We start from the raw sequence: 20,376 nt of genomic DNA, 5'->3' as shown, positions 1-20,376 counted from the left end.
TGTTTACTAAAACAAAAAAAGTGGAAACTAAAGCTGCTCCCAGTTCCGCAACACCTAATCGATTTTGGAACAATACATATGATAAAACCGAATAGTAAAAAGGTACATATTTTACATAGTATTTAAAGCTTTTTGTTCATTTAACATTTAACCCGTTTGAATATCAATACTGGTGCTTTTACAAAAGCGGGATTCAATAGTTAGTGAGTCACTCACTTTATAAATAATTGCTTAGTTCAAGGTTTGTCAATGACAGTGTCGATCACGGATTATGATTGTTGCGCAGCCAAGAATAGTGTTTAAAGTATTGCTACCTGCATAATAAAGAATGAATATGTGAAAAGGAGTAAATAAAAACATCAAAGAACATCATAATCGCGAATCTCAAAGTACTCAAATTACAAGTGATATTGATATTAAATGATTTACTAGCGTCAAAAAAGGATTATTAAGTACATGTACGATTCTGCCTCAGAATTTTTTTGCTATCCTTTCAGCGTTTATTTCCTAAATATTTGACAGAAAAAAAAATGTCATCCGTGCATGTTCGCGTGAAAACATTTCATCGTTACTTGCATCATACTCTGGAAATTCAAGGGGATCATGATTTTGCTTGAAGTAATATTTCTGTGTAGGCTTAATCTCAGAGAGCGCATGGACAATCCAAATACCCAGAATAATACCACAGAAATACCTTTATTTTTATTACTCCATTTTCTTTTATTAAATGGTAATGAAAGTAATGGTAAAGACATCGAAGCCCCAATTTGCCTCAATCACCATTAAAGTTCAAATTTCTTGAATGATCACAAGTAATTACGAGGAAAGCATTGTAAAGAAATTTCTTTAAAGTGCATTTTCATATTATATCAAAGCAATATGAAGTGGAAAATTGTGAAACGGCATTTTACCCTGAACGAATGTTAATTTCTGCAACAGAAGAACAGGGATTCTATTACCATGATTACTCAACCCATCCTCCTCACCAGAACAAACTACGCTAAATTTACACGCATGATCGCTGAAAATATATCCAGCATTAGTTTTGACTACTTGATAAGATTTTTTTTCTCTGATTTTCGTAGACGGTTACCAAAACGACGACCCCCAAGAGCGCTTTCCGAACTTTGCTAGTCATAAATTGGATCTCGCGCGCTCTGCACGTACTTCAGCCTTACACAGGATCTCTATGCTCCTTCATGTTTTCCGGAGTTTGAAAAGTTTTTACCCTCTTTTCTGTACTTCACTCTCTCACCCTCTCTGCAAACAATTTGAAGTGTAATTTCTCAGAGCGCATGTCGTTTTTCTCCCCCTTCTTTAATACTATTTAGCACGGGACGGATCTTATAGGGCTTTTGTCTCATTCATGACTCAACTCATCTGTTTGATGTATAAGTTTTTCGGATTAATTCACCCTACTAACTAGGAATATCGGTCAACCCCTGAGAGAAATTGGGCCAATTCGGATGTTTTTCTGCAACTGTTATTGATGGAAGGAGATGTAGAATGTACATCGGTTTGGAAGATATTCGTGATAGGATATTAATTGGAGAAGTTCGATTTTTCATTGCACCGACTGAATTCCTGATAATTGATAGCATAACAATTAATAGACAGAGTGATACGATATGACAATGTACCGTTCAGATTTTTCTGCTAAAAGTTCAACTCGAATTAATAAATTAATTATCTTAAATAAACAATAACAACCACTGAAAGTGACGAATTTGTTAAGCGGTGATGGAGATATGATATCGATACTGCCGTCTGTTGAGTTTACTCAGATTGGATTCTTATATTAATACAAGAAGACAAAGTCAGAGAAATTTCAGGAAAACTGCCCTAGCAGTCAGAGGTAGAGGTTCATTAAGATTGAGTATCGTGATTGGATTTTAAAACTTTGAAGTCATGAAGGATTTCAGGACACCACACATTTGCATATTACAGACGATATTTCTTGGACTCGTTTTGGCGGGAACTGTCTATTCACAAAACATTCCACGTCTCGGGACCTGGGGTAGGAGTCAGATTAATCTGGTCAATAATGGATATTCTGGAATCTTAGCAGCCATCGATCCCAGCATAGCCCCAAATGACACTTTAATTCAAACTTTCAAGGTAAGATTACTTAATTTATTTTTTTGGGGGGTCTCATTTCATATTTAAAAGTTTATATCAGAAGCGCGTTGGTGCGTTTTGAATAATAAACAAATGGCTTAAAAAAAACCTTATACCAATACTATCAAATCATGTAATAATTTATCATTGTCACATTTTCCCTAATCTTGTAATATACAATAAAAATGCTGCGCAAGTTTATTCTTTTATTTTTTTTCAATTCAATCATCACGACATTATAAAACATGTGCATTGTTTTGCTCCATAATGTAGGCCCCTATCTGCCAACTGCCCAAACTCATCTTCCTGGATGTAAATGATACTGTTGAAGAGGTATTGCAAGAAAGCTATCAAGCAAGTAATTTGCTATCTGCCATAGAAATTTAATTCTTTTAAAACTAACGTGCAATCAAAGAAGTCTGCGGAGGTGTATATATATAATGTAGATTTCAATTACACCAATACATAAAAAGATAGTATGGGATCATTTAGATTTAATGCAGTTAATGCTTCTGACTGTTGATTCTAAACATTGATTTCCCCCCTTTTTTTATGAAAGACAAACCCTCCCATTTTTCATGGGTATATATCTTCCCGAAAGTTTAGAAAAATAGTTACCGACCAGATTTACCAGGAGAAATAAAAGGAGTTGATCATACACCCGTGTTTCAAAAATAATATTTAACATTGTATCCTCTCCTTCCCTTTTTTCTTATTATGAATCATGATATAACCCGCTTATACATCAGTATTATATTTTTTTTTAGAATATTGAGGATAATGCTTGACCTTATTTAGATGACTGTTTCTCCCCATTAAGCAAGTTATATTCCCTCATTTTGTTCTAACTCAATTTGTGTTTGGCCTTTTTATGAATAATTTCAATATTTCCTTTGTTTTATTCAGTCCGCTCGGATTAAGATCATCCCATTGTTTTCACAGTAGGGTCCTCGTTAATCATTCGGAGGACTTATTAAGGAGAATACCCTATGTTTGTCATTCGCAAATATTTAGATTGGCTGGATTTGAAATAAATTAAATGCTTTTGAGAGGGTAAAGGGGACTAACTGGAAAAAGAAAAGAAATACTTCACTGAAAGAAGAAATTCGTGATAACGTTAGACACAAACAAGATATTATATCGCTTGAAGAACGGTAATACAAAGTGACCTATAAATTTCGTTGACGTCGAAATGTTGCTAATGATAAACAAATGCACACTGATGTAGCAGATGTTGTACTGTAGAAATAGTGACATTTATTGAAAATGAAAGAAAAAGAGGCAGGAAAATAAGGATGAAAATAGGCAAACTAAAACCATGCCATCACCATGCCGTCTGAGATTAGTATAGATAATACAATTTAGGACAAGAAAAGGCTTTTGAAAACCTGCCAATTCAGATTGCTAAAAGTTGACTAAAATATCCTCTTGTATTAATCATCTTTTAAAAACTTGTATTCTTTCCAATAAATCTTATAATCGTTATAATCGGGTACGATGAAGTACTTTTAGCTGTTCCGTGGATTCGAGCTATTCATAGTAGATGTGTACAAAATCTTCTGATGAACTTGTGCAATCACTCCAATATGTTGTCGTTATAGGGTGTCTTTAAAAAAAGACAACTTTTTTTACATGGCCCCTGACAGTTGCTTTTACCCCCTATTTATAAAGGCTTTCACAATTGCAAGTATAATAATATTGTCACGTAATTCATTAGTAACTAAACTAGAATAAACTGAATCCGAATTGTGATATAAAATGTGCAAATTAAAAGCATTTTGATGTTTGGAATCTGACAGTAATGAGAGTCCAAAAGTACTTTATACAAACACGTCATTTTAGAACGTCAATATTGTGATAAACAATCATGCTTAACCACTACTATTCTAATTTTAGTTATTTAAATTTAAGCTATTCTAGATTTATAAAGTGTTTTCATGAGACAGAGGTCTTGGTTTCTTAATTCGCTGCTATAAAGGTGAAAGGTTTCTTTTTTGTGCCAAAAATTTCATAAACAATTCATTAACAAGTCATTAACAATTCCTTTAGTTTAAACTAATTTAAAAAATTCCCGGGCCCCGGGTTGATGCCGGGATGCCTCTTAAAGCATAACTGATTTCTTTATGCATGCGTGCATGGGTGTGAATACTAGTGTTGAAATATGATATGGATCAGAAAGTAGAACAGGCGTTCACCCCAGCTCTCATCACACGTGTAAATGGTTGAAGCCTTCCTTGTAGTATTATAAAATTAACCGGGGGGGGGGTCAACTGTCGATCAACTTCATGAACTAATTTCGAAATATCCGGCTTCGTGTTACTCCTAATCAAGTATAACTGTAAAGAAAGAAAATCGAAATATTGATGAATTGACTAGTGAAAGAGATCCCCAAAGTGTTATATTAGTACCTCAGCATGGGATCTCAATCTTCCGTCCTGGATGCTTTTCTTATGGACATTTATATCCAGAGCATGCATGAAATGATCTTACCAACGCGTTTGAATTATGGTAAAATATCGAACGATACTTTAGTTTCTTTTATGAAGTAACAGGATTCACATATATTTTTGTTAGGTTAGTGTGTTACTATGGTAATACATGATTTCAAGAAGACAAACAGATGCTCTTCTCCACTCTCGTCCATTATTTTCATATTCGTGTTCTATCGATATGGAAATAAATATTTTTTTATCATGAAAGTTCCTCTGTGATGTTGGTATTATTGTTCACAACATACAAAGAAAACTCGAAGAGTTATCTCGAGATTTTCGGGTACACTCTGCAGCCTTCCTCAGTGTGTTGTGAACAAAAGTTCAAAATTTCCTTATAAATATGTATTTGGTTGTTTTTGTTGTTATTTCTTTTCATCACTTTTCTGTTTTATTTCTAGAATATATTAACAAGTGCTTCATCATTTCTTTTTAACGCAACGAATCGACGAGCGTTCTTTCGAGATATATCCATTCTCATCCCCAAGAGCTGGCCTCATCAACCAACCCACAAATTCGCCCCACATACTGCACAGTTCAGTACAGCAAATCTCTATGTTAGGTGAGATTTATTATTTATTTCTCAATAATAGTAATAATTATAATAATCAACTTAATTCACATTAGCTTAATGATTTTGGAATGTTATTTATCTACTTTTTTTGCAAAAATTAACAATTCAAAATATTTGTTGCAAAGATTGACAAGTCAATGTATTTGATTCATGATCAATACTGTCAACAAATTTGTTTTACTGCAAACCTGTTTATGAGGCTGCTAGTCACAAAACTACTGTGAAAGTTTATTAAACTCCGATTCCGGTCTTAATACCAAAGAGGAGGTTTCCCAAACCACCAACATTAGCACAGATTCCACTTTTAGACGACCTTTAAAAACTATAAGTATGATTTTACCATATTTCTTTCCATAACCCCCTTTTATATCCAAGCCCGTACTTTATTCCAAAGACTAGTCTTAATATATTCCTTCAGACATGAAACACAATTGTCTATCACCTCCTCATATTATCAAGAATTAGCTAAATCCCAGATAATTTGAATATATCCGCTTTCTGTGGTTGGTAAATCGGTCATTGATAGACGTGTAGTGATTATGTGTAATAAGATCAATTAATCGCGTTTCATCAACGTTAAAGGTTACCCCCAAATGCTAGGTAATTTCAATTAATAAATAGAATCTAGAAACACATTTAGAATTAGAATGCAACCTATAGTTGTCGTTTTCTCATTCGTTTCAGTGGCAAAGAGAACATAATAAAAATATCCGTGATGAAAAGATCTATGAAAAGACCCATTTTTCGGAGACAAAATATTAATGTTAGAAACAATTATGAAACAAGGAATGTTTCTGCAAGACTAAGGATTATTGGTGATGAATATTTCGCTTCTTTATTTGATTTAAAAAGGCGATATATTTTTTTACAGAGAAGAGAGATGCAATAATTTTGTCCTAAATTGATTGAATTTTGGCATCAATTAGTGCATTTTATGCTGTATGTATTTGTGTATTTTTTCATTCATTCATTTATTATAAAGGTATAGGGAGACAGGGACTGGAAAACTTGACAAGCAAAACAAAAAATGATAAATTAAAATAATCACCCAAAAAGTAAGGTTCTTTCCACCAAAATGAATTTGACAACCAAGCAAAAAAAAAAAGAAGAAAAAAGGCTTCATGGGGACATTTGATAATATGCCCCCGTACTATTTTGGATAGGGGGACGCGTCCCCCTGTCCACCCCCAGGTATTTCCGCCCATGGGGAGTGTACGTGATGGGTGGATGGGTTGTGAATAAATTCGTTGGTACATGTAGGTATGGGTGTGGGTGGGTGTTTTACAGTAGAGGATGGGGCGGATTTGTTTGTAAATGTTTTTAACATTATGCCGATCGTATTCATCTCTCTTCCATTGTGAATTTCCATAATATTTGACTTTGTTATAGGTTTTAGCTTAAACTACGATTTACGGTCTCATTATTTAGGGAAGAGAAACAAAAAAATAATGATTTGATGTTTATCTATTTTATTTTATTCAGTCCTTTTGTTTATATCTAGCGGAGGAAGTGATGATCTTCCGTTTTAAGGATTCTGATAAATCCATAAATCATCAAATTAACCAATCATCTTAACTGTCTTTTGGTATAACATAATGACCACAGACCAACTGAGAGTAACCCGGACATACCCCCTCAGCCTTTCGTTCGTCAGCCAGGACGATGTGGGATTCCTGGTGAATACATGCATCTTACAACTGATTTCATTATGGATAAAGACAGACCTCAATGGGGTGATCCTGGTAAGTGATTCATCCTTACATTGATCATCCTTGAAATCCTGAAACCCCTCCAAGGTAAAGAGAAGAAAGGAAGCATATTGGGGTCCAGATGAAGGAGGCTCAGTCCGATGCCGTCATACTAATTTTCTGAATTGATAACACTGAGTACATTCGATTACATTAGGATTGTACTGTATATTGAATGATGTTTTGACAATGCTTTAATAGGTTATTGTTTTTACAGGAAAACAAAAGTCTTCCCATCACATGAAAACAAATCGCCATAAGATGGGGGTTCGTTTTGTACACGGATTTGGAAAAAAATAAGTGGGGGCTGAAGCCCATCCACCCAACCCCCTCCGTATCCGCGGCCTATGCGTTCCATTATCTCGGCATCTCGTCAATTCTTGGTTGATAAAACAAACATAAGTCTGATTTGGGCAATAGCTACCTTGAGGGTCCCGCCTTAAAAGTTTATATACTGCGGCAAACCACAATGGCGAATGATACATTTAGGATTGAGCTCCTCATTTCCCTATCCATCCCTTCCTTGAAAACCACTATAACGCCTTTCATCCTTGGTAATGAATCCACAGTGACACATCTTTCATGCTTGTCCATCCTCTAGATATTGTCCAAAAATAATCTATTCCAACTTACTATTTTGCCACTACTATTTTGCGAATTTCAAATCCTCACCGTTTAAAATATGGACTATATCGGTTTAATAGCTTCTGAATATGCAAGGCCGCAATCTTTTTTTTTTAGTCTCAACTTCATCATTCTCCCCCCCCCTTATTTTAAGGGGAAATTGGGAGTTGGGTCTACTGCCTGCTCCAGAATTTGACCAAAAAAAAGTTGGACAAAAGCTGTGAAGCAACATGTGGGATTGGGGTCATGTTTCTCAAGTTGTACGCTCAAAGACAGATTGTTCAAGAAGGGTCAACGAATGGGGGAATCTTAATTGAGGACAGTTATGAATAAGCATTGTGACATCATCATTACTATGACATCACGGAACTGACCTATTAGAGTATAAACCGTAAGATCAAACACTCATACAGCGATCTTTTGATCGACCAATGTTCTGTTCTGTGAAGAACAGCTACACCTAACATTTTGATGAATTTAGCCATGGAATCCATGTAATCCTTGTGCGTAGTCTCTAAGCTAATTTTAAGTATGCTTCAATTCTGTACCTCTGAATGAAGCCATTCGAACCAATATTGATATTTGTATGGACTTCAATATCTCTTTCTCATAATATATATGTCCGAAAACAACGGAGAAGAGTACCGCAACTTTCGATATCACGATAATGTATCTATGATTTCATGATTTTGTCACCGATAGTGGTACTGACGAAGCAATGTTTTCAAAGAAAGTATGCCCAAGAGTTTAAATGATAAAGTTGATCATCTATAATATTGCTCTCGCATTTCACCTTCAAGAAGAAATGGAAGAGAAGAGAAGAGAAACTGTGACATCTACAAACCAGACCCAATCATTTATATTAAATAAAGACTTTGATATCATTGGCATTACAGAAACTATTTTTATTGTAGTCTTCTTCAGTATAATCGTCGTCACCCCATGAGTCTAATGTCTTATGACGTAAACATCATGTCGGCGAAAATGTAGAGTCAAGTTTCTTTGTTGCTATGACGACACGACCGTGTGGTCATGAACTTTCTGATGTTCCCTGAACGGGAGTATAGTGTCATTGCTAAATGTTCTGATGATAGACTTGTGTCATACTCTAGTAAGAGTCTGACTGTTTCTGTGACGATCTGTTTGTCATGATGTTTCTGAGAAATCTGATTTTGGATACCTTCCTTTTCATTCCAACCAAAATAAATCATTCCCTCTTTCCATGCTCTGTTTTGATAATTGCTTAGCGTCTCATAAGGCATGTTAAAAACGCTTACATAGTGAGTCTTACCATACAAAAAATGAATTTTGAAAGCAAACTAAATCACTCACTAACACACACACACACCTCACCCATATTCACAACGTCTCACACAACTCACCCTTCCTTTCCTTGTTTTTTTTAAATTTGGCAATAAGTCACGATTGACTATTTTTTGCCACACACTGTATGAAAAGTAGGGTAACAATTTTCTTTAGTATTATTATTTTTATTATTTTTATTTCTTTTATATTCATTCTTTTTTTTTCTATGAAAGAAAACATCATTAAAATACATACGAAACAAAAAAAATGAGGAATACGATATCAGCAAACAATATGGGATTACTTCCCGAAAACAATAAAGTTGTTGATCGCAGATCTATGAGATATTATATAAAAGAAAAACATTCTAACAAAAATTGATAACATTTTAACAAGTTTTGGGATGCTTTGAATTATCAGTGTACCAAGCATCATTTGTGATAAATTCAGCAATTTTTTAATAAATAAGTTGCAATTCCAATAATCTCAGTAGACTAAGATATATTTTCTGGGGTTATATTGACCCGTTAAGTACAGACAGAGAGATGGGTTTATGTGATCAAGAAGTGATAAGATATGAAAAAACTGATTTGAAATGATGGAAAGAGAGACAATCAAAGAAAGAAGAGCCCCCTCCCACACCCGTACCAGAGTTACGGGGTTACGACTGTCCCGTCGAAGGATTCAGATCCATCAACATGTTGAGGTTTGATCTTTCCAGGGGACAAACGCCTTTAAAGTGATTGGTTAACATTGGTTTGACTTTTAAAAAATCTGAGCTAGGAGGTCACACTTGCCACCTGTGTCTGTGATATGTTACAAAAATGAAGCCCAGAAAAAATTGCGTTCGAAAATAATTATTTAGTGCTTCAAAAATTGAAATATAAAGTGACTGGAAACACCATCTTAATTTCATCCCATACCCTTACGTGTAATATTTAGGCGTCTATAAGACGCCTATTTACAAAATCGGGGTTTGCCTTGTAGTTTAAGCTTTTCATTCTCAATAATGGTTGTTTTCAGGGTTTATTAGTTCTAATAGATGCACTTGTACACATGTTTCATCTTGGTTTGAATTTTTTTTAAATCGACTGCTCACAAAGTTAAACAATACCTTTAACCTACCTAACCATGGAAAATAAAAAGGGGCCCTTGTAGGAGGAAGCCTTTCCTCTTCCTTGTGATCCTCAGTTAGTCGATTGAAACTTGTATGTTAAGAGAAAGAGCCTTCAAACATGAAGTCCAGCAAATACAAAAAGGAGAAGTGTTAATACACTTGGATGTTAATTTTATTATTTTCATTTTGTTTCTATAATTTTTTTTTCTTACTATCAAATTATCAGATTACCCGTAGTCTATTCCCATTCTTAAATTTTGTTCTTATGTTACTATTCAGGTAAAGTGGTTGTTCATGAATGGGGTCATCTTAGATGGGGGCTCTTCGACGAGTACCCCACCCTCCCAACCGATCCAAACTTCTACATCAACAGTCATGGTCGTCTAGAAGGTAACAAGTGTTCTGAATCAATAGTCGGAGTAGCAATGCCTTTAAGATCATCTACCGAATCTGCTACTCGAGGAGATCTGCAGGTGCCTGGGCAATCAAGAGTTAATTGTCAGGTCCAAGAAGGGGAACTCCCTCCTTCCCAATGCCGCTTCCGACCTAGCAACATCGAAAGACAAACTGCATCCGGGTCATTGATGTATAGCACCCAAATCCCATCTGTAAGTAGTTTATCTGTAACTGGACTGTTGACGACAACTAAAGACAAGATAATTGAGGATGCATTTTATTAGTGATGTGCATTCGACGAAGCCAGTGAAAACAAATCTTACCGTTCTTGTCATAAAAAGGCGATATTTTTCATACTGTTTATTTAATCTTTGGGTCCGTCCTCCAATTTCCCTGATGAAATTCTTTGATGACATTTGCAAAGCCGAAGTAAAACTCTGAAGAAAATAAGCCTTTTATTACCAAACCCATTTTTCTCACTTAATTTGTTGATCTAATGGTATATGTTGGTAGTAGAATCAACCTAAGATCATCTCAAAAAGTGCAAGCCATGAACTTCTTTCGGTTTAGCAGGCATTCAATCACATCTGACATTCGAGAAGATGGCTGGGCATGACGGAAATCCTCTACTGATATCTCAAGGTCAAGGATCATACAAATACTCGGAGAACATGGAAATACAAGGCTTCAGTTGAATGTCAAAATGCTCGCTTTCTGAGTATACCCGCTGTGTTGCAGTGTTAAATATCAAATGCATTTTCTCTTATCATCGGACATTAAAAATGTGGAAATGCATCTTACCATTCTAGCCTTTAGGGTAAAAGGTACACAGTACATTTCTAACAATACGCCTCAAACCAATACAAATATTTATTATAACCTGGAGTTATGTTTCTTGAATGATTTCGACATTATACAAGTGTAAATTTCATTTAGTTAGGCAAGTACGGTCTTAGCGGGGCAATGGGAGCTAATTTTCTTTTTCGTGCATGATTAGATGCAAAAATATAAAGGTTCACAATTATCTTCTTGGAAGTTCAAGAAAATGCCGTTCATCTTCAAACTGACCACAGTCATGATTTAATTGATACTGGCACACCATCACAAATTGTCCTTTTAATATCTATACTAATTACTAAACCATTTTTTGAAATGATTTTAATCAAATAATGCTATGCCTCTCAATCTTGTTTATTTAAACAGATCAAAAGCTTTTGTCACAGTGACCCGAACGGTGACCCATCGTCTCTCCATTCCTCTGAAGCTCCGACCGAACAGAACAGACAATGTCAAGGTCAAAGTTCATGGGATGTCATGCTCAAGTCACCTGACTTCCTTAACGATGTAAACCCACCTGTAACCGGCATGGTTGACACTACACCAACATTCACCCTGATTCGTCAGAAGTTAAGGACAGTCATAGTCATTGACCAATCAGCATCCATGAGTGTAAGTTGTAACATACGTCTCGGCTAGTGTCGTATGCACATAAAGTATCTATCCTAATAGATTAGTGGCACAAGACCTACAGATGAAATGATAATCCCACAATATGAGCCCCGTCATACGCAGTAGCTTTGGGAACTTATGCGACAGACGAACGATGTCCTTTGAAACAAATGTTGACTAATAAAAAAATGGCTGTGTCCTAATAAATTTAATGATCCCTCTTTTTAAACTTTTAAACGCAAGTTTGTCATGTTATGAAACTAACCCTTTTGCTCTTCACCCAGTAAAGCTAGGATTATTTGTCTTGGTAGGCAATACACTCCTACCACTGCGTCTTTTAGGCAGTAATGGAGAAATATATATATATTGTTGCCATACACTGTTTCTGCTATTTTACAAAACTGCTTTATGTGTGCCCCCTCCTTGTGCCTATGGCCGTTAGACCATTATGCATTCACGATCAAATTTCTTCCCCTCCCTCTCCCCCTCTCTCTCACACTCTCTCTCTTCTCTCTCTCTCTCTCTCTCTCTCTCTCTCTCTCTCCCCTCACTCTTTCTCTATCTCTTTCTGTTACCTATATCAAACAGGATGACGAGGTATGGCAGGATGTTGTTAGGATGACTCAACGTTTCATCAGCGAGTCTCCAGAGACTAGTCAGGTAGGCATTGCCTCCTATTCCGACCCTGGTCAAAAGCCCGTCATGAGATCCTATCTTCGAGATATGACACCCGAGGGTAAAGCACAGCTCCTTTCAATCGTCTCAAGTCTTCAGTCACCTCAAGCTAGCTCCCAGACCAATCCTGCACTGGCTCTCCGTCATGCCTACTATAAAGTGAGTGCCCCAGCTAACTTTGCACTGTTATGGTTCGGGTGTTGAAGAAACCCCAGGCCTAACCCAAGCCCTATGTTTCAAACAGTAACAATTTAATAAAAAGTAATTATTGCATCACCAGATTCCAAAACAAAATTTTGCTACCGTTTTCTGATATATACTATTGTTATTATTATTATTTGGTGAGGGGGGGGGGATGAAAATTCGACCGGAAGTCCTATGTAGCCCAAGTAAAATACTTGATGGGGGTTTGCAAAATATTGTGCTCCATACTGTCATACAGGATAGATAAAATATGGTATTTTGTCAGAATGAAATATATTCCCACGAAATCTTTCTATTATTTTATAGTCGAATTGAAATGGCATAACATTGTTAGCCACTTTTATGCATTTATGGAGGTCATGGAAAGTTTTATAATCCATATCAATAATCTTATTATGTTTCCTCTTCTTTTCAAGGTATTACTCAATAATACAGGGCAAGCAGAAAAGGGAGTTGGATCAAGCATCCTTCTCTTCAGTGGATGGCAAGGTAGTTTAACGAACGTTGGTAATCAAATCACCTTTCTACGAGGACAGGGAGTCGAAGTGAAAGCCTCCGAGTTTGGACCACCGTCTACCGGTCCACAGAGTATCAATATTTCGGGTATCCTAGAACCGAGTCGGCTTTATGGATACTTGCCCGGGTCAAACCCGGTTGAACCACCAGAACCCGTTTTCCGCGATCTCTCAAATGATCCTAGGCTGATTCAGGTTAGTTTTCACTGACAAAAAAATCTCTTATATCTCTAAACAATATACAAGCGTCTTGAGAGACGGACACGAGACTAATGACTCACAAAGACTATTCCTAGAACATGTAGAATTCAAATATTGCGCCACATATTGTCAAAATATATTCATATCTAGTCCAGACTAAGCTTTGGTTGAGGGGATTCACTTTCTCTATATTAGGCGTTCTCGTCAAAATTGTCGACCATGAAGTTAAATAGAATAGGTCGACATTTGGGTAATCGGACAAAAGAGAGATGTTACGAAGAAATAAAAAAGCAAGAATAATTATATAAAAATAGGTAATAAAACCTTCATAACAAAACCTTAACAGAATATTACTCCAATAGGTGTAAATTGTCATTTGATTAACTTAAACGATGTGAGCGTTTTATTTTATTGATTTGTTTCAGGATATCCCTATATAGCGTCATCTTCCACTGTTATCTAGGTTAGAAATAGTTTTTTTTTATTGACGATTAAATGAGTTGATATTAAATCAGTTAAATCCTGCTTGGTTGCAATTTTAGTTAGGTGACATTTTCACGCTATATTTCATCTAATACTAATATCCATTTTATTTTATTTCATTTATTTATTTCTGAAAGAATTGTAGAAGTACATGAAAAAGTGAACAGTTTGAAGACATGAATCTGGCTTGTTGATGTGGAATTTTGGAATTTGAATGTGGAATTTGAATGGTTTACTCTTGTCCACAGATTGTTCGACGAGACTTTGACAATGTGATGCCCCATCGTAACCTGACCACACCAGTATATATTGATGGTACTGTTGGTCGAATGACTACATTTCGTATCTCATGGGACCAAAATCCAGTGACTGTAGAGTTACGTAATCCAAGTGGTTATGTCTACACACTCAGGTCGACATCTGTCGCTGTAGTCGACACCGCTAGACAGAAGGCTGATTTTAGGCTCCCTGGTTTGATCGAGGTAAACGATGCATACTCAACTTGACTGTTGTGCTATGAGTTAATGTTTCTCCTTAAGATTCTAAAGAAATCAATTTAAAAGTATTTGGTATAATCTATGAAATCACATCGATCCAAATAGATCAATTTTGTAAACTAATTAAAACCATTTTTAGAAAGGTTAAGCATTAAGTTCTTGAAAGACAATCCGTCGTTTATGACGTATGAGAAATATAAAGGTATATTGATAATTCTTCTAATTGTAAGTGAATCATTCAATAAATTAAACTGATGAAACCAATGGCACTAGAATTATACCCCTCCCCTCCCATTGCACTGAGAACTTCTTATTTACGAAACTAAAGTTCGTAACAAAAAATGTCTAAGTAGTTTAAAAAAAAACCTTAACAGTTTCGGCCACTTTTTCCGCTTTAAGATTTAACATTTATACAATTGACATGAAATAACAAAACTATATGCTTAACCAATGAGTTTGTGTTACCTCTCATCTTTACGGAATACCTTTGTTTCGTTTTGTCCATCTCCATTTTAGAAAGGAGTGTGGTATGTGAGCATTAAGAATTTAGAGATGGAATATCAATCGGTAGAACTGGATGTATTTTCTGCCGCTGCTAATCCAACCCAAGTTCCAATCCAAGCAAGACCTCTCGTCATGCTTCCAGAGGTTGATGTTGATGTTGAACCTGTACTCATTCTAAATGGTGAAGTAAAGCAAGGAGAGATGCCAGTAGTAGGAGCAACTGTTACTATCTCTGTCGATCGTCCAAATTCATTTCCGATCCGGGTCACATTGAGGGATAACGGAATAGGTATGGGTTTTTTTTTAGCAATGATGTAAAATGTGTGGTTCAGGAAAGATTTTGTCCAGTGCAGAGATAAGCTAAAGGCCGACTCTTTAAAATGATAATTGGATCTTACCTTACGCCAAAACATTGATACATCGATCATAATAATGGAACATATCGAAAATTGGGAATTTGACAGTGAGCGACTTAAGATCGATAGATCCAGTGCCCTCGATCGTTCAACGAAGAGTCATCAATAGAATTTACCTCTGGAATAGTTAAGGTAGATCCACTGAAAGTCTAACGTAACAGTTGAATTATATTTGTAAGTCATTGAAGACGTGAAAATTGTTTTGACTTGTGTCTAGGTGCTGATGTTCGGAAGAATGATGGGCTATATTCAGCATACTTCACTGATTTCACCGAGGAAGGCAGCTATAAATTGGACATGAGCGTTGTGGGTGACAATACAGCTTCCAAACAACAACAGCCCTGGATGGCCAGTGGGGTTCAGCCAGCTAATTGGGGTTAGTGGTCCTGATGTTTGTCATTATAAAATCGGACATGACTTGACCATCATTAATGTTTGTTCCTATTATTTTATGGAAGTTAATTATCACATTCGTAAAGATATTGTGTGGGCTATTGCGTACTATGTCTCTCGATTAACGGGCTTATGTATCTTTGTATATTCTTTGAATTCTTATTTTCTATTTGATATAAGGTTTGAATACATTTTGATTGCTCTGATTTATAGATATTTTAATGCTGGTTTTATGATAGAAATTTGTCATTGTTACAAACAAAATGTAGGCCCACAAGGCAGCCACTGAAGACACACTAGATACTTTGGACATCTTGCCAAGTTCACCAACACATCCAATAGAGCTTCTAGGCCGATACAGTGTGAAGTATATACAGGAACTCAAGGCCCCTGATATTTGATGTTTATATTCAATTCAATTCAAGACTTTATTCCAGACAAAGCTGCATAAGCAGATGTCCATATAAACAATCATCACAGTATACATCAAGATTGACATACAGAGATAAGACGAGATTAGATAAAGAACAGATAATTATGTATAGAGAGTAGAACAACGTATAATATTCACACTAAAATGATACTAGAAATAAACAATTAATACACTAAAGAAAATGACAGCAAAGTACAATGAAAATATTTATGAATGGCAAAATTAGTAACTTGTTTGATCAAAAGACAAATATACGTAACTTTTCTGCCATTAAATTGTATACTCTTTCATTAAATTGTTATACCGATGCTTCCACAACTCTGATGCACCTCGCACAACTTAGCAATAGGATTTTCAGAAATGTCAATACGTACCAACCAGTTGTATCAATATGGGCCAACAAGAATGCCAATACTGTTCGAACGATCCGTTTCTTATCAGTCGAATGCCAGCCGGATAATATTCGAGGATACAGACTTTTCACCAGTGATTTTGATATACTTACAAATCATTATCAAGAATAATGAAAAAACACAAAGGCGTCTTCGAGATGTTTTGTGAAGATAAATGACACTATATAAATGATCATCGTCGTAGGTCGTAAAACTAATCAGAGAGGCGAATCTCCTGATGTTCATAATAATAATGATAATATGCAACATTATAGCGCTTAATACAAATGTTTCTAAGCGCTGCACACTATTACCCTGGCTTTAGCCCAGCTACCCTGATCGGGCGTGTCGAGCATTCAATGAATTCCTTCCTACCGGGTACCCATTTACTACACCTGGGTCGAGGTGGCAAATGTAGATAAACGCCATTGCCAAAGGACGCTAGTGCTGCGGTGGGATTTGAACCCCTGACCTTGTGGTTCAAACTCAATGTTCATTGCCTTATGTCAATAGACATCGCATTAACACCATGTTAAAACACACTAAACTTAAACCCAGTAGATCAAATTAATTTGAAATAAGAAGGTCTACATTTCTAATTGAAAACTCTTGCATCCTTTTCTAGTCCACAAATCAAAATCACCGATAAACACTATGTTCTTCTCAATCCATTTTGTTTCCTAAAGACGCTGTAGAGCAGCCTCTTGCTATCGTTACCATGGATCCATTCATGAGAGCTCCACCAGAGGCACAAGTAGAGGTAACTGGTAATGTAGCAGCATTGATGAGTAGAGATAATTTCCCACCAGCACGAATTAAAGATCTTGAGGTACTTGGTTATGATACCAACGCAGGTACAGCGAGGCTTCGTTGGACGGCAATGGGAAATAACTACGATGCAGGGATAGGTATGAGATTTTTTTAAAAAGATTTAACTATACTATATGTCAGTTTAGTTTACTCCAACGATGTTGTAGGACGAAGCCTGTTCATCGATCAAAGTAGAAATATCTATTGCTGCTCTCCTTCAGACAAAAACTAACTTACTCTATTCTAACCTAATCCACGCCTTCTAAGATTCAGCGATAAAATTTAGGTCATAATGACATTATCTGTCACCTTATCCCTCAAACTGATCTCAGGCCGACATTGTTTCATTAGAACAATGATCAGTGATACCATTATTTTAAATGTGGAAATCACCTGGTAACAATTTCACAAATCATTTAGCAATTAAGTTCCTTAATTCATTCTTTAAATACTTGTCTAATGAGCATATATATTTGATATGAATGCAAATTTGCTGTTTTGATTGATTGAAGCTCTCTAAATGAAAAGGAATTATTTGGCATAAAAAACAGCTGGTTTCAATTCTATTAAAAGTTTATTTTCTTACAATTGACTTTACACAGGTAACATCCAATTTAATATAATATAAACAGATCAGTAATATAGTAATATAATATAATTCATGTACATGGAAGAAGGCGTGGAAAACCCAGAAAGCAGAAAGTGCTTGTGTTGGGATAGGCCTGTAAGAATATATATCTAAACCAATTGGTGATAAACACACAAACGATTTGACATGAACCGGATGATGGTCGATTCTGAACCCAAATAACTTTTGTTCTCCAGATTATTTCATTAATATAGTAGTTCATACACTTGAAATTCAGTTCATTAAGTTTTGAAATTTCGAACGTAAAGCGGAATGTGATAAATTGCAAACTGATTAGGTATTTACCCTATAGCGCATGCAGTCTTAATATATTAACCACTTGTCTAATTTCATGTTTATATCTTTTAGCTGCAGAATACGAGATCCGATACAGTAACAGTGCTAGCTCATTAGCTCAATCCTACTACTCAGGTGTCGTTTTTCCTCAAGCTCTCGTCCTTGATGGTAACCTAATGGCTCCTAAACTGAGTTATCAAACTGAGATCATGACAGTCCGTATTCCACAGAATGTCTGTAATCCTGTATGTGGAATCCGTCTCTTAGCCATTGACCAAGCTGGAAATAGAGGAGATCCATCAAACATGGTGACGGTCGTTGGAACTACAGGACCTCCAACTACTCAACAGACTGTTACCTCTTTCCTTGATTTCACGGCCGGAACCGGTGTCGATGGTGGTGTTGGAGGGGGTAGAGGTGGTGCAGGTACTGGTCCCAATGGAGGTAGAGGCGGTGGAACTGGTACTGGAACCTACGGTGGAGGAGGCGGAGCTGGCACTGGTACTGGGACCTATGGTGGTGGTGGCGGCGGTGGAGCAGGAACTGGTACTGGTACCTATGGTGGAGGAGGCGGAACTGGTACTGGGACCTATGGTGGTGGTGGCGGCGGTGGAGCAGGAACTGGTACCTATGGTGGAGGAGGCGGAACTGGCACTGGTACTGTTTGGGGTGGAGGTAACGGTGCTGGTGGATCGCGTCCTGTCAACCCACGAATGCGCCCGACACCATCCGGACCTTTCGGTTTTACGCCAGGAATCATCGATCCATCTATACCAGTTTTTTACCCAACACCCGGTATTGGATCTGGTATGGATACAGTCCCGACTCAAATACCAGGATCTCCTCCAAAAGGGATCAAACCTCAAAACAAGAAAAAGACTACTACTATAGCTGCCATTGCAGTGGTTCTTATTCTTTTGTTCATTACCGTTATTGTAGTATACTCGATAGTCAGACACGGAGTTCGTACAAAGCGAAATAGAGATTCTTTTGCGAGACCAAACGACCCTGAAGCTGACCCTCGGACGGAAAAGCCAAGAAAGAAAAGAGTGAAAAGAAAAGTAAACGATGCTTTAGTACTTGAAGACATGTAGAATCTTATGAAACGTGATGTACCGTGTGCTTATGGCCTAAATTCTGCAAGGAAGCTTCTATACATGGCATATCTTTTCTCCTTGGAGTATGAAATAGGATGTTAATGAAAGGGGAGGTGCACATTTTTACCCCAGCTTTTGAACAGCGGCTCTTCTACCATTCGTTTTTTTCTGCAGTATTGGTGTTTTTGAAAATCATTTCTGTTGAACATCTTTTATTCTTCGTGCTTTCAGTAACATATTTTGTGTACAACATACAATGTGTATCATTTTCGTTTTGTTTCGTATTGTGACTATTTTGTCTCCATTTTGAAAGAAAGGTGACCAGCTCATATCGAGAGTTATTAGTCTTGAATGCGACTATATGCCTACCGTCGATCATGTTGGTGAAGGTATCGTGACTAGGTGATCTGAATCTATCATTCAAAGATGAAGCTCAAGAGAAAACACTCTAATCGCTAAAAAGGACAGAAACGTGGTTTCCTCTAAGGATTTTTTTTTCTAACTATATGTAGGCCTATACCTTTATATACGGAAAGTAAATTAGCCGTGGGAATAAAGAGAACAAGGATACCCTTTTCTTCCGTGATTGATGACTTTTAAAATCAACGTTTGATTTCTTGTATGTGATTTCTTTATTTCATTCTGAAATCGATTTCTTTTGATAGTTCTAAATTTTCATGAGATTACACAGTGACTTGATAATTATTATCTGTTAAATGATTTTTGGAATGTTTATCTCTTAATTAGTCATCAAAGTATGCTAACTTTCTTTAATAATTCATGAAAGAAATAAAAATAAGAACACTTCCATATCATGGTTTTAAATATGTAGGTTATTCACGATGTACGGCATGTATTTTGTTATTTTAAAATAGCTTTGAAATGTATATATTGTGGCAATACAAAAATGTATTTCATGTGAGATGATTAATGTGTTTTTGAGAGTTCCTTTTATACAAATAAAAACCTGATATTTATTTGAGAAATCGTGCTTCATTAAGAAAGTGATAA

At 36.3% G+C, this 20,376-nt stretch overlaps 1 protein-coding gene across 1 annotated transcript; it reads left to right on the top strand.

Annotated features, from left to right (window-relative positions):
• Positions 1-1,190: 1,190 nt before the first annotated feature.
• LOC121410027 (calcium-activated chloride channel regulator 1-like) lies at positions 1,191-19,603 on the top strand. Its single transcript, XM_041601845.1, has 12 exons — positions 1,191-2,118; positions 5,009-5,169; positions 6,787-6,923; positions 10,255-10,583; positions 11,575-11,820; positions 12,409-12,654; positions 13,116-13,409; positions 14,147-14,380; positions 14,912-15,188; positions 15,533-15,691; positions 17,220-17,441; positions 18,341-19,603. Exons 1-12 carry the CDS (start codon positions 1,909-1,911, stop codon positions 19,360-19,362), a joined length of 3,537 nt encoding a protein of 1,178 aa, XP_041457779.1. The 5' UTR covers positions 1,191-1,908; the 3' UTR covers positions 19,363-19,603.
• Positions 19,604-20,376: the final 773 nt, after the last annotated feature.

Source organism: Lytechinus variegatus, chromosome 3 (assembly GCF_018143015.1).
Source record: "Lytechinus variegatus isolate NC3 chromosome 3, Lvar_3.0, whole genome shotgun sequence".
NCBI lineage: Eukaryota > Metazoa > Echinodermata > Echinoidea > Temnopleuroida > Toxopneustidae > Lytechinus > Lytechinus variegatus.
This window is presented reverse-complemented; position numbering and strand designations above follow the sequence as displayed.

Coding starts and splice junctions, on each gene's coding strand:
- LOC121410027 (XM_041601845.1), top strand. CDS start 1,909: ATGAAGGATTTCAGGACACCACACATTTGCATATTACAGACGATATTT. Junction 2,119..5,008: donor CTTTAATTCAAACTTTCAAG/GTAAGATTACTT, acceptor TTTTATTTCTAG/AATATATTAACAAGTGCTTC. Junction 15,692..17,219: donor GGTTCAGCCAGCTAATTGGG/GTTAGTGGTCCT, acceptor TGTTTCCTAAAG/ACGCTGTAGAGCAGCCTCTT.